General features: G+C 36.2%; 2 protein-coding genes across 11 annotated transcripts in view; one reads left to right on the plus strand and one right to left on the minus strand.

Annotated features, from left to right (window-relative positions):
* The window catches only part of CENPP (centromere protein P), a 118,884-nt gene that overhangs the window by 90,931 nt on the left and 11,923 nt on the right, over positions 1-16,030 (minus strand). For 7 of the 10 annotated variants that reach the window (NM_001398185.1, NM_001044635.2, NM_001398186.1 and 4 more), the window contains one exon: positions 13,912-14,008. In NM_001398185.1, coding sequence (NP_001385114.1) covers positions 13,912-14,008 — 97 coding nt within the window. Of the gene's footprint in view, positions 1-7,084; positions 8,019-13,911; positions 14,009-16,030 lie in introns of those variants that run through there. The other 3 variants (NM_001398184.1, XM_046899881.1, XM_046899880.1) reach the window with 2 other exon arrangements.
* Positions 16-11,743, plus strand: OGN (osteoglycin). The gene is made up of 7 exons (NM_204209.2): positions 16-217; positions 854-1,109; positions 4,934-5,018; positions 6,885-7,043; positions 7,627-7,829; positions 8,383-8,478; positions 9,042-11,743. Exons 2-7 carry the CDS (start codon positions 939-941, stop codon positions 9,210-9,212), a joined length of 885 nt encoding a protein of 294 aa, NP_989540.1. The 5' UTR covers positions 16-217; positions 854-938; the 3' UTR covers positions 9,213-11,743.

Here is a 16,030-nt window from a genome sequence, read left to right on the forward strand (position 1 = left end):
TAGGGACAGAATGCTGGCAAAGCATTTTTTACCCCATGGAAAGCACTTTTAAGACTGTCAATCTTGGAAAACTTTCTCACTGCAGCAACCTGGATGTAATTCATTGTTGGATTGTTCATAACTTTACTCTTTTATCAGTCTGCATGGGTTTAACATATGCATAAGAACTTCTGGTCTTAGCACACAGCCGCAGAAGAACTTGGAATCTGCTAAAACGGTAGGTGGGCTTTTTTTCTGAAAGTTCCTTCACCTACAGCTTAAATCAAACACATAACTACAGCAAGCAGAACAAAGTGCTGTGTAGAGATCGATTTTAAGAAACACCATGTACGTATTTAAAATGCTTTTAAACTGTGCCTGTAGCCTCCATCCCAACCCCAACTGTGTACAACCTGCAAAATATTACTGGGGGTGGGGGGGAAGAAGAGAGGGAAACTTATCTTCTGCTGTTTGCTTTGATATGTAAAGACAAAGGCAATGAGAGAACGATTTCCAAGCCCAAATGCTTATAGCAACATATTTTGACAACAGGGAAAAAATCTCTCATTTTAATTAGGTAAGATATATACATGCCAAGTGTTTCATAAAATGCTTTATAAAACCCTCCTGCTATTGGCAGAAATAGCACTCTGGCAAATAGGCAGACATAATATTTTCTTAACTAGTTCGAAAAGGCTGTTTATTATTTCCTAGTTTCATTCCACATTAACAACATCCCTTAATAATACTTCAGTCTAATTAAAGAATACCAAGAGTTAAAAGTTGTTCCATGTTCCTTATGCGTTAGAAACTTCTGCCAACTACTTCTCTAGGCTTTAAATATTGTTTTGACGGATTGCATTTTCATTTCCAGTCACAAAGAAAGTATTCTCCACAGTCAACACACGAGCAGACCTCCATCAGCTCAGTGCAAGCCAAGGACATTGCTCCGTGAGAAAATGAAGACTTTGCAAGCTGCTTTTTTCCTGGTTGCATTTGTACCTTTGGTGAAGCCAGCACCACCTATACAGCAAGATTCACCCAAGTTTTATGAGTATGTTGATGCAGATTTTGCCACGGGAAGCCTGATCCAACAGGATTATGAAATGCTGCCCAAGGATACAATAAAGGTACTCTATTTATATAATCAGTTTCATATTTTAACTGCTAAGCATTATAGAAATGCATAAGATGTCACACGTATGTAGACAAGTTTTATTGAGAAGCCTTTTCACAATGGCAAAGCATAGAATAGTTCCAGAAATAAGAAAGCCACTCAAATTAAAACCAAAGCTACTACTCTTGCTATAGTCTGAGGAAGCCAAAAAAAGACAAGTTTTTGCAATTAAGACTAAAGCATTGCTTTTAACTGCTGTAGCTATGTGCCTACTGTTTTAGGGCTTTTAAGACATGTATACTAGCATACTAGCTAGACAGTTTGAGTACTGTTGTATTAAAGTGAGTTCAAACTCAGATTAAGGAGGGTAATTTTATTCCGTTGATTTTTTTTTTAATCAAAGAAATACTTGAAACTGTAATTTTATCATAAGCAACCTGTCATTATAAACCACAGCTTCTCTCTTGACACAAGCTATTGTGTTTTTTTTTTTTACCTTTTTTTTTTCCTCCATGGCTTTGTTTTGTTTTTGCTATTCTGAGGTACTACAGAATGCCCAATCCTGGGGGTGTCACCTACCGGGGTTAACACTTTGAGACACTTAAACGTAGCAATAAAAACACATTGTGGCACTCACCAGCACCCCCAAGTGGTCAAACGGACAACTCGGAACCGTTTTGCTGCCGCTCTACGTAGGAACCTGTGAATTTAAATGCTTAAACAGGAGATAGAAAAATGAGCTAAATGAAGTGCAACAGCCTCAGCTGAAAGGGGCAGTAAAAAACCCATCTCCTTACAATAAATTAGTCTGATAATGAAATAAAAGGGGAGAGCAAAAGACAAGTGATAAGTAATAGATTCCAGCGCATCTATAGAGATATCATTTCTTTCTATATTTATTTTAAATATTTTTCCAGTTCTACTTAAATGATGGCTTTCCATGCTAGGCTAAACAAAGCAGCTAAGTATTTGTTAGAAATGAACAAGGCATTCTTAAAGCTGACATGTGTCGGAGTGATGGAGCAACATGCTTCACAAACTTCTGAACAAGACCATTTAAAATGACTCAACAAATAAGTGACTATCCAAGCAACGGGTAAGATTTTTTTTAAACTGCCATGTATTTCAACTTCAACGAGCAAAGCACAGCAGCAAACAGCATTCTCTACTAACATCATTCTAATAAGAGTACACCAGTACTTGCAGTAGGAGTATACCTACAAGGAAATAATGCCAGCAGATACGCCGTAGACTGAGCAATGTCTGTGCTGGCAGCACTATAAACTAGAGGTCTACTGAAGGCCAACAGTTCTGCTCATGATAATTCCAGGAATGCAATCGGTCATTATTTCCACCAGGTCAGTTCTCCAATGACATGTTTTCATTGCAAAATAATAAATTAGTTCCATATGTGCAACAAATAGATCTCTACGAATTCCAGTGTCCCCAAATTCAGTCATTGGATACGCAGGCAAGTATTCTATTCAATTCAAATACAAATCCCAGACTTGAGAATGTTTCAGCTGTAACTGAAATATGTGCCAATAATTTCCTCCAACTTGTCCAATCAGAAAATCTTAATCCTGAATGACAAAGTTAACTCCTTATTGTGTATTGAATCAATTTTAAAAGTTTATACAAAAGAAAGATTCCCAATTCCAACATTAGAAATCCATCTATCTATATCTGTGGTAGTGATTAACTACAATGCCTTTATTCAAAACCAGAGCTGCTCCAGTCTCATTGGACACCAACACATGCATGGACTCATTCATTTCACTGAATATAAACACTTAACTTCATAACACACACTTGTTTGTTACCAGGAAGAATCAATTACTTTGCAGAAGAAGTTCTAAAGGTGTTTCAAGTGTTTAGATATCACATGGTGGTCTGATTCTATATGGGGAATTCATATCTGTGGAGTAAGGTGCAAGTGACATAGAATTTAAGCATGAAAATACATCAGTATTCCCTCAGAGTACCCTATAAATGCAAGTAATGTTCAGCAGTTATAACCCAAACAATCTTCTGCACCAAAATTCCATGGTTATTCTTTTTTTAGCTATCCAAGAAATACTTCCAATACATTGGCTATTTATACGTTTATTTTAAGAGGGTGAGTGGGAATATATTGCTTGTGCATTTAATGTTATTCAGCAAATATTCAGGTTTTATTGTTTGGTTTTTTTTGTTGACATTTCCTTTCAGAAATTAGTTGTGCACTGTGCTCTGCAAAGAACTTGCATACTCGGGCTTCGATCACATCTCAAGCAGGATATCATTTTAGAAACCTACACTTGGTACAGATACGCTACATCAGCAAACATTCTTCATAAAAGCATATTAAAAGTCTCCCTTGTGAGCTATAAGTCTTTACTGGCCTCAGTACCCATCAGGATCATGATTTCACATGCCTAATTGACACAGCTATGCAAACTAAACAGTTTTCAGAAACCTGCAAGACTTATTGCTTGTTTGAGTCTTCTATCTTTTCAGCTTACACTCCAGCTTCTCTACACCAGATACTGAAAGTCTCTCTACATAGAAGGTCCATGCAGCAACTGCTGAACTGTTACCAGCATTCTAATTTATGTAGAGATGTCCAACAGTAACAGATCAGCCTCTCCCAAACATCACAAAAACAACTCACAAGAAAGAGCTACAGCCTAGATAGAGACGCAGGACAAGCCAAGCAATGGATGATTCACAAGCCAGACGGGTCACAACAGCAGAGGCTGGCCAAGATACCTTTTTCTCAAGCTCAATGGTTTTACATTCCAAATTACAAAAATTCATACCAGTAAATGAGACCAAGTTGGTACCCAAAGTAATGAGGTGCTACACACCTCAGTAAGGAATTTAATTAAGTAAATTGGTTCCTGTGAGCAACTGGTGCACACAGAATCTCTTCATTGATCACTGTACTCAGGCCAGGATCCCGATTATTAAGCACACAAAGAAAAATGTTCTCCACATCTATTGATTCATTTCTCCCCACATTTTCAATACCCAACACATGCTTTACCCTGTTCTACAACTTAGCACCCCTCAAAAAAGACAGTAAACGATGCTAGCCAAATACAGTTGCAACAATCAATCTAACACCTCCCTCCAAACATTAAAATATGCAAGCCACAGTATGACCCACTGTATGGATACTCTAGAAATAGTATGTAATCCACTAAAATTTCTATTTATTGTATTCAGTGAAGATCTATCATTCCCAACATCACCCAAGGCTGCGTTCATTAGCAGCCCAGGCTTTAATATAGACATAGGGGCAGTTTAATGAAATTGTATAGCTAAATTTCAGCCAATACCTGAAGGGAACAGGTTTCTAAACCAAGTTTTCAAGCTATTTAAGAGACATAATTAATATCTCTACAGGTAATTTCAGATAACTTCAAATGCAAGGAAATGTAAGGATATATTTTTAATTCAATCTAACTTATATTCACAAGAATTCTCTCAAATTTTGCATGTTTCCTACAGAATCTTCTGCCTTCTCAAGTGTAGGTTTTTGTAGACATTCACTGCTTACATTTTCTTTCATCATCATCATATGGTCTGTATTTTCTACTCTTTTTTCTTTATGGCTAATGGTCTTATCCAAAGAGTAGCAGTTCATTTTCCCTTCTTGCCTTCCAAAATGAAGAGCTCACATAGAAGAGAGATAAAATATGGTATCAGCCACCCAGTGTATAAGAACAACTTAATAATCACATGTTACAAGATGATTCGATGCAGGAACCTCATTTTAAAAGATATGCTATTTAAGACCCTTGAAATGCTCTGTTCATTGATTTTTAAAATAACATTTGCTCTTACACAAAGGATGGAACAAATGTTTCTCTTGACACTGCCCTGAGACTGCAAGCAGATGACAGCGAACTGAGTGCCAGACCCACAAAGGATACAAGTAAGTCAACTATGGAGAAATGGATACCGCTCTATTCAAGTTCTCCTAAAGAGCCTATTTTAAACACCAAATATACTAAAGATGACGAGAGATATAGAAATAATGTTTTCATGTCTCATGGGGAAACCCTCCTAAACTTTAGCCTCTAATAGAGCGGATTAAATATGAAAAAATAAAAATATTGAAGTATCTCCAGGTAAACTCTGAATATACAAAACACAGCCTGTAAGAATCTCTACACAATTACCCAGCTGCATTTGCTGTATAGATGCACCCAGGTTAAATAAGCTAAGCAGTAGAAGAAAGAAAAACAAAAAAATACAAGGTCCCAATAAGGTCCACAGTTATATCATGTCTCAACATGTTTACTTTGAAGAATTTGATGCTCTCAGAGTTCACATCTGATGACCAAGGAGGTCATTATTTATGTAGTTTCCAGTCTGGTTGTTTTTTTTTTTCTGCTAAAATGTAAAACATTCATAAAAGAATTGGGATACAAATGAATTCGGGAATACAGACAGAAAATACAAGAACATCAAGAACATTCTTTGCCCGTCTAAGCTTCCTACCATCCCTGAGGCGTACTGTCCAGATTCCTCCTGATGAGATATGATGATTTTTTACACATGAAAAAGGAAACATTTGGGGTCTGATCTAAATATCTAAATTTCCCAAAAACCACAGATGATGCAGCAAGACCACTGAAGCTGCAATGTTCACTTATGTTTCAATGAAGGGCAATTAATTACTGTCAAATGGCATCTGTCAACAAGCCCCCATCGAAAGGAGAACAAACCTGACTAGCCCAGGGCACCTAGTCAGATAAGCACAGAAACAACTGCCTTTTAAATAGTGGCACCATAGTTCCACAAACATTTTTTTATTATTTCCTACACTAACAGATGACAAACAAGATAGCACATCTAAAACTGGTAAATCATGTGGAAGTCTAAAGCCTAATACATGGTAGCATTAACAAAGTTAAAGCTTCAAATACCAATTCCATTCTCTGCAGTATCTCCACAAGAAAATAAAATAATCACTACATATGCTGGTTTGACCCATTGACTGTGGAAGACCCTTTTTTGCTATGGAATTCTAACAGACCACCTAGCAGTGTGACACTTCTCTTTTTACTACAGAAAAATTTGGAAGCTAACCCAAACTCTTATGATATAGAAAACATAGTAAATAGATAAAGTGGTGACAGAGTCGGATTCAAAACAATATTTGTTATGTATAATAGACTATTTCTGTCACAAAGAATTAATCCAAAGAAGAAATGAGTAGTAATTCATTAATATGTATGATGGACAGAGCAAGTCATAATAGGCTTCACCTGGATTAAAGGAGATAAAGTTTCTCTTGTTACTTAAGAGCTCTTCAACACAGCAAATAACAGATTTCCTAAAGCTAATATATAATTATCATCACTAGAGTTCTTATGCAGTGGATTACACAAAATAGTAGCTAGGAGTAAAACAGGATCAACTTGACCCTGCCAGAAATGCTCCAATGCAATTACGACATCAACTGTGGGCCCTTCACATGTTTCTCCTGCATGGAGTTGCAGTCAAATTCAAACCACTCTAAGCGAACTACACAATGAAATAAAATTAACAGTATTTCAAGACAAGTTCAGATAAAAATAGAGTATATACATGGCATGGAAATAGAATGCAAAAAAGATTTTTAAAAATTTTAAATGCTGCTAATAGAACAATTAATTTTAATAGAGAATATTTTAATTCTTAATTTTAATAGAGAAAAATCTTAGAAGGTACCAGAAATAATTGATTTGAATATTGAAGCCATTGTTAGCTGATTAACTTTTCACTGCCCACTCACAAAACACTTTGCTTTCAGATTTGCCTACTTGTCTGCTCTGCGTGTGTTTAAGCGGATCAGTGTACTGTGAGGAAATAGATATTGAAGCTGTACCCCCACTGCCAAAGGAAACAGCATACCTTTATGCACGATTTAATAAAATCAAGAGGATAGCTGTCTCAGATTTTGCTGACATCAGTAAGTAACGTTCAGATTTCCATTTGTTTACATGACAGCATATTTGCTGGTGTCCTACACTACACCAAGGCTACCAAAATAATTATAAATGTACACTTTATATTTTGCTAGTTTACATGATGTGCATTACTTATTTAATTCAATGCTTGTATTAGTGATGGAACTCTGAAGGCAATATGGAAACCCATTTTGATCCACACATCTATCTTAATATTTCCAAACCATCAAGGAACAGATTGATAAAAAAGAAATTTAATTGTATGCCAGCCAGTCTTAAACCATCATGTATATTTCTTTCCAATGCTCTAGATCTTGCCCGCCCACTTCACTCTATGACATGGGAAATTCTACCAATACATAAAGTCATGTTGCCTCTGTGCAAACAGGAAGTCTCATACATGTAAACAATTGATTTCATGAAATTTATGTATATAAATAAAATTCTTAGTTTGTGATCTGCAAATGTAAGTACTAGCAGATGTTACGATGACAATGGTTGTACCATCCTAACGTAAAACCATGTATTTTTCACGTTATGCAATTCTACATTCAATATTTAAATTTTCACTCCTTTTGTGTTAAGCTACTTTGAGAAGAATTGATTTTAGTGGGAATATGATAGAAGAAATAGAAGATGGAGCCTTTTCAAAGCTTTTGTTATTGGAAGAACTTTCTCTTGCTGAAAACCGGCTTGTAAAACTTCCAGTTCTACCTCCCAAACTAACAACATTTAACGCGAACCAGAACAGAATCAAGAGCAGAGGAATCAAAAACAACGCTTTCAAGGTAAGTAAGTGAGCATAATCTAGGCAAGCAAGGTAAATAAAATGAGTAACCATAATGTCCAATATATTGATTTGTTCTGTATTTCTGCAATCCAAGAAGTAGACGTGGAAACAGCAGTGTTTCAGGTTTTGTTGTGAAGGCACTCTGGAATACCAGCCCTTTGTACACTCGCTCTCTCATACAGTTCATCTAAAAAAATTAAGATACAACCTTACCTACTTCCTTTCCTTCACACAGAGATGTTAGATTCAAAATGGATGGTTCAAACAGAGGTCTGTGGATCACAGAAATGCTAACAATGACCTCTTCAGAGTGGAGCCAAGTTTCATAACCAGTACACTGACATGAAAATCTTGAATCACGACTTCCAGAACATAAAGGCCTGAGTATGTGTTTCTTGGTGAAACAGAATTCAACATTCACAACAAAAGAATGTTTCCTGTCAGACCCCTTTATAGGCTTTATCTGTGATCAGAAAAAAAAAATGCAGATGTCTAACAACAGATATGAGAGTAAGTAATATCAGCACTGACTCTTTCTTTTGTTCCACTAGAAACTGACAAATTTGGCCTACCTCTACTTAGGACATAATGCACTGGAATCTGTTCCTCTTAACCTACCAGAAAGTCTGCGCATTCTGCACCTTCAGGTACTTTTGAAGTATTTTTGCTTATCTTTAGATTATGAAAAGACTGAGTGGTTGCACAAACCTAGCTTTACTTCCTTCCAAAGCATTTTACACTGCAGTTGGGCTATCATTATGCAGTGCTCCTCCAAACACAACAGCTTACTTCTATAATCTGTATGGGCACAGCCGTTCAGAGTTCAACCTGTGCATCTTTAACATACAGGACAAAAAAAGCAGTTAAAATAATTCCCTAGAGTTAAGTAAAATTAAGTTATCCTTGCTGTCAGAAGTTGTTGCCTAACTACCACGCAGGAATTTCTCATAAGTTTTGGCACACTAAGTTTAAGAAATGAAAAAGCAGCAACAATGTTTGGTCCACGACAAGTTTTAACTAGCAGTAACAACCTCAAACAGTTGATGGATTGGTTTGAAAGACTTGATTCTTACCTAACTGTAACACAAATCAATCCCAGCATCAATAAATTAAGAGAGTGAGAAGGAAGTTAAAGCTTAACAATTCTCAACTTCTATGTGTGTGAATGCATTCATTTATTTAAACAATCCCACTTTTTTTTGTTTTGCAGCACAACAACATCACTACAATCAATGATGACACTTTCTGCAAGTCTAATAACACCCGGTACATCCGCACACGTATGGATGAGATAAGGATGGAAGGAAATCCAATCCTCCTGGCAAAGCATGTCAATGCTTTCTCCTGCTTGAGAACACTGCCTGTAGGAACATACTACTAGCTACTACTTACATAATTACACATGCCAAAACTCAAGCATGGTAAAAAAAGGTCATTCCTATTACTGTTTACATGTTTATATTTTCTCCCCGCTAAAGCAATTTCCCCTGCATACCCAGAACCTTTACTAGGTTGAAATGGGGTTCTCCTCTGAAATAATTTCCAAGCAGCCATGCCATTTAGTAGTTACAATGCCACCCAAACTTTCAGAATCTTTTGTTAACCCAAGTGTAGAAGTGCGCACATACATATACTTCCAACTTTTAATTCAACTATTATTTGTTATATGCAGGTAAAATCCTGCAACTGCTACTTCACATTCTTTACCAGTTTCCAAATATATTTGACTTTGATAAACCAAAACATTTCTTGAGTAAGCTGAATTTTTACTCCAATCAAATTTGTTTTGGCCCGAAATGAAACTTTTTCAGTTAAAACTTCAAAACTGCATGGAAAAAAATAGCATATGAAAGAAAGTTATGTTTAGAGACAGTATTTCTCCAAGTTTAACTTCACTGAAGTTTACTTAAAAACTTGGTTTGTGGAAAATGTGAAGAAATTTTTTTCAGGCTTAGTGTACCAAGCAAAAAAGTGAATGGAACATTTCAAGTGTGCATCAAATCTTTTAATATTTTTCTTTCAAAATAACCTAAATGCCTTTATATATTACAATTGAATGTATACATATAAACACATTCAACTGTATATGTTACATAAATATTTTTTACACATTATATTTTTGATTTAAATATATAATATATATTATAGACATTCCGTTCAGCTGTGCTCATAGAAGTCATTCTTGCCACTTACCTTAATACAACCATCAGCATGCAGCAGGGTATGACTCAAGCACTTGTTTTTATTTTTAACTAAGACATGACATAGACTGAGCCTTTCTCCACTGCTTTCTCTTGACAGGAAACATGACAATAAAGTTAACAGCAAACTGAATTAATGCTTTTACCTGTAAATGAGCAGATTCTCAACTAGAAATCAGATCAAAGAAACAAATATCTTTGTAGCCAATACTTTCACAATATACAGAAACATTTAAAATTAAAAGTTAATTCTAACATAACACTATTCTAAGAGTGTTAACCTCAGACAAGTAGTTGAGTGAAATAATACTTGTTTAAGCCACATGGTCTATTAAAAAGACAAAACATGTGCAGACCTCAAAGCACATTCATAATTTATTACAGAACACAACATTTCCAATTACTTAACCACACACTTCTCCTAACTTGTGTTTATCTCCTCAAATATCAACCACAAGCTTAAACGCTTCTAACAGATAAATGCCAAGAAACTGCTAATTGCCATTACTAAGCCAACATCATACTAACCTTGAAGCTAGTGTAGATTTCTAATTTGTAGGAATAGTTAAGCACTAATGCATGATAATGTATCACTAACACCAAAATCAATACTGATTTTATAAGATATTTTGTATTATGTCTATTTAGCTAAACCTCAATTTGTTAGTGCTTGTGCTCTAGAGAATTATAACTAAATTTAAACTGAATTCTGAACATACTGATGCTCTGTCGCTAGGAAGTGCTGAGATCTAGGTGACTATGTCAACCACCAACTGTGAGTTCATCTTGATAGAGGATGCAATTATGAAAATCAAGACAAAATATTTTCACCCTGAACCCATTAGTCAAGAAAGGTGTAGCAGTCTCCATATTTTCCATTGAAGTGCCTTAATGTAACAAGTAAGATTCGATTGTTCTATATATCTGGGAACAAAATCAAGTCCTATTGTGAGAATATTTTATGTTCGTTTTTTCATGTGAATCTTGAAACTTTGTCTCAAATAGGCAATTAGGGGAAGATAAACCACTGCAGAGTATATCAAAATACATTCTGAATCCAGTCCAAATTTATGTTACGAAAGAAATGAAAGCCACAGATTATCTCATCTCTATTTGGTAAGTAAAACATAGAAAACATAGTTAGAAGTACAGTAACATTAAATAAATAGTGGTCTCAGGTCTGATTCTCATAAGAAATCATTGCTACCACACAAAGCCCCTTCCAATATTAATGGGATCATTAAATACCTGAAGCGTTCCTATTATTTCCCTATGAAAACAATCGTGTATACATTTGTGTATGCACATTCCTGTAATGTACACATGCATGCAAACACACTAAGATCTAATGACTACCACATCACAAATTTTATAGTAAGTTGTTGTATATATTTTTGAAAAAGTACTAAATATCAACAGTAATTTAATGGTTTTAATATTTTGTGAGCAAAACACAAATAGACAACTGGTATATTCTGTAAGCCCCACGCAGACAATAAGTTCTCATGCATTTTTATTTCCTTTCCTCATTCACAGCAAGTTAACTCATTAAAACATTAAGTGAAAGAGCTTCAGTATGTTTTTTCCCCTTCTATTTTTGTGATCTTTATTAATGTCAAGCTGAATGTACACCATTCTATCCCCCTCCCCTCCCCTTATCATCCATTTCTATTCTGTAATTTCAATAAAACTTGAACTTCTTTCTCGTTAATCAATAGCAGCTTCCTTCATCTGTTCTTCCAACAATGCCCGCACACTTCAGGGGCACAGTTTCACAGCAGACTAAGGGTGTGTCTAGACCAGAAAACTACTCAAAGATGTAAAACCATTTTGCAAATGGAATATTTACTGCTGAAATGCAGCAAGTTATACAATCCAAACAACACCATGTGACAGTCACACAAAAGAAAGCAAAAAACCCATAAGCTAGGACTTGCAGGATATGTCACTCACCTCTTCAAAAGCTATTTAAAGCCCTATCTTGGATGTTTTTTCCACACGAAGAAAGGACTACCAGCAGAAGGTAGCAGCATTATACTGAACTCCTGAGTTTGTGTGAAGCATGCATGTGGTATCCCAGCTTGTGTCAGTAAAAATTCAGAACTGCTAAAGCACAACATTAGGGAATATATGATGCAGAGCACAGAATGTTTCTAACAGAGCATTGCTCAGCTCACACCTACTTAAACTGCTCCTGCACACAAGAAAGGCCTGCTGCCAAATATAAGTTGCTTTTCTGCTTATTCACAGTTAGCAAAAATAATCATGGCATAGCTAAGTGCAAAAAATCACTACAAAACTGCCATTTCTGATTATCAGCTTTGTTTGAAACTCACAGTTATCATCTAACTGAAATGGCCATTATTAATTCAAGTATCCAAATGGTTATTACAACTATTAGTTGTCTGATCCAAATGTTAAAAGCTACTTCTAGCCACTATCGCAGGAGTTGACGTAGGATATAAAGTCACAAGGGTTACTAGGGTTACAAATACACATGCTCTCCTCAGTAAGCTAGCTTTGGATGCATTTTAAAATGTTAGATTTAATCAGTCATTCATTTCTGAATTTTCTGATCGCAGGAAGTCTTCTATGTCTAAATAAAAAAATTAAGAATGCTGGCAGAAATAAGAAGGCCTTAAAAAAAAATCTCTTCATGGGCCTATAATGGGATTGGATACATTTTCTCCCATCTGATCTTCTTCTCAACAGTACCTTTGCCAACAGAAGTAACTTTAAATTGACACTCTAATATCAATATAGGCCTGTAGCATACAATGACTTCAGTGAACATACCATCACATAGACACACTGTGTATAGAATATCTGTCATGGATTCACGGTTTCTCCATTGTCACCTCCACACCTATCTCCTATCTCATGTCTTCCCATTTTTTAAATGCAAAATAGTTTCAACTGTTAACTAAACTGCTCTGCCTGGTACAACAGTGGCTACTACCATGAGGCTAATCTAAGGACTGGTAAAGTTGGGAAAAACTTTCCAAACCATTATCAGAATGAACCAGCCAGGTGAAAGAAAAATACTTGCCTAGCACAGAGCTCAGGAGAGCCTAAAAGATTCAAAAGGAAAAGTAGGAATCCAAGCAGTTCACACTTCATAATACACTTGAGAAGCAATTATTATGCTGAGATTAATTACAGCAAATGCTTGAGCTAAATAAAATTGAGCTCAAGGACTGAAAAACAATTCAACAGCTAAGCATCCTCCATAACATCAACTACTCATCATAAGATGTTCAGTGTTTGCAAGACTGCAGTATTTTATTTTTTAATGTTGTGGGAGCATTTCTTATCTTAAAACCAGTCCAAAGTTAATATGCCAAATAACAGTAACTGAAAACAAACCTTAAACAGTATTTTCCAGTTCAGAGGAACAGTGTATCTCCTGTTCAAGTAAAACATTTCAGAACTGGAAGTGCTGTAACCCAAACACACACTGTCACACTTTCAAAAGAGACAGATGCAGTCCTTTAGAGCTAACACTTAAATGCCAAAGACCACAAGTATTACTTTAATTTTTCCTTTTGCCATTTTTTTTTCTGTTGTTGCTGATCTTCAAAATGAAATTTAATAGTAATAAACAGCTGTCTTGCTCCTCCACAGAAAAATGCACTGATATTCTTATTTTCTTCCACATATAACAAACCCAACAATAGCATGGTAAAAATAACGTGAATACCAAGCCAGGGCACTGCCCCTTGAACACAAGCATCTTGAGGTAATATTCTCTTCTCCTAAATGCACAAAATTAAGGTTTTCAGACCACACTGAAGAACACAAAGTTCACCTGCATTGTTCTCTTTTAATCAACCACTTAAGAATCAGAGTATTCATATAAAAAGGTTTGACAAACAGTACCTTGAAATGTAAGAAGGTGCATCTACGATGTTCACACCACTCAGCATAAGATGAAAGGTTTCTGAAAAACATCAAGAGATTTCCATTTTCTTCAGCTCTGTAAAAGAAAAATATATCATTTATCTCAAACAGCACAAGAAGTATCAATTCTATAGCCTAAAATTTGCACTTTTCCCTTAAAGAAGCTGTACTTAGTAGAAGGAAAAAAAAAAAGATGAGCCAAGCATTTCAAGCATCTCAAAAAGGTAAACAGCAACAGAACTAGACCTATATGTAAAGTGTGATAAATTAGCAAAGCAGTTCTCCTATAAAGCCTTAATTTGACTTTAGGCTTGTTCATTAATACTCTTCCTCCTGAATTCGTTCCCAAGTGCTACATAGCAAAAACAGTCATCTGCAAAACTGGTAAAGTGAACCAAATTACATTTCGAGGCACTGGATAATCCTCTGACTTTTGTTCCACTCAACCAAATCTTTGCGTGAAATTTATTTACGTGCCATCCAATCTTTTCAGGATTAACCTTGAAACTACAGCAAGAAAGTCTTCTCATTAGACAATGCCTGGCAAATGTGATCTAAAAAAAATAACCTTTAAAATACAGTTACATCTTCATCTTTCAGTAAGAAAAATGGTGATGTTCTCAGTGATCAGAAGAGTAGGGCTAGAGGAGGAAAAAGTGATGCAAATTAATTCACAACAGAGAAATAGGCTGTGGAGATACTAGCGCCAAGCCCATCCTAGGCAGAAAATAATAACCCAGGATGGCATTAAACTGATCCTTGCAGATCTGTCCTCAGTACGTCCACAGCTTTAGACTCTCACATGATTTAGCAGTTCATCTGCGTATGGATACAATACAGTTTCATTCATTTGAACAACCCTACACTTGCAGTAAATAATTCTCTCAGAACCTGGTGTTCTACAAAGACACCTTCCCTCAGCTTGCATATAGCCAGAACAGACTCTGTTGTGCTTACAGTTTACATCATAAGACTGAAATGTAAATGCTATTTTGGCAAGGAAATATTTCAACAGCAATACACCACAGGAAATATAATCAGTTTTCATCTATAGCACCCCTGAAAAGAGAAGGGTCAGCAGTAGTTACTTCAATGCAAGCCTGAGGAATTTTCAATAGAAAAGACAAAATTTAAGACAATTAAGGAAAAGTTCCTATCATTTGGCTTCACTATTTTCAGAGTTACTGAACAATGTCAACTGCAAATATTCAAGTCCAATGACTCCACGCTCAATATGAGATTTTTCCATTTCTGCTGACCGCAGTTAACAAACAGAAGCAGCTTTTCTACTTCAATGCCTGGCACTAATGTTACTTTTGGTAGACACTTACTGCTACATCCTCCAGCAGAACTATGTTAGTTTGTATGACAACTAAGATGTACACAAGCAAAACATTTTTAGTAAGACACCTTTACATTCCTTCTGAAATGGTCCATGAAGGCAGGCAAATGAAATCAGTAACATGCAAAAGTTAGCCTTGAAACAATCAGAACCAATTGTGCAGATCTCTTAATGCACTTAAGGTAGGTGCCATTGGAGAATTAGAGACATCACCTAACCAGGAACATAAACAGACTTTATTCACCCTCTTTACTGTTTGCAACACAATGAAGGCAACCATTAGATCTGATAAGCTATACATACGCTTTAATGACAAGAAATATAATTCATCCACTTCACAGAGAATAATACCAAAGACAGACTAGGAAAATAGATAGACAGCTGGTATGGAGAAAGGAAAAAAAAAGGAGATGTTTTGTCTGGTTTAAACTGTTCCCCTTGTCACTATCAGACCATATAAAAAAGTCAGTCTCCCTCCTGTTTATAAGCTCCCTTCAAATACTGGAAGGCTGCAGTGAGGTCTCCCTGGGGCCATCACTTCTTACGGCTGAAGAAGTCCACTTCCCTCAGCCTGTCTTTGTGAGATAGATGCTTCGGCCCTTTGGGCATCTTTGTGGTCTCCTCTGGGCCTGCTCCAACAGCTCCATGCTTCTCTTGTGCCCCAAGACTGGACGCAGTTCTCCAGATAGAGCCTCACAAGGGCAGACAGGGGGGGACACTTCCCTCCCTCACCCTGCTGCCACTTCTCTCGATGCT

This window comes from Gallus gallus, chromosome 12 (assembly GCF_016699485.2).
Source record: "Gallus gallus isolate bGalGal1 chromosome 12, bGalGal1.mat.broiler.GRCg7b, whole genome shotgun sequence".
Taxonomy (NCBI): Eukaryota; Metazoa; Chordata; class Aves; order Galliformes; family Phasianidae; genus Gallus; species Gallus gallus.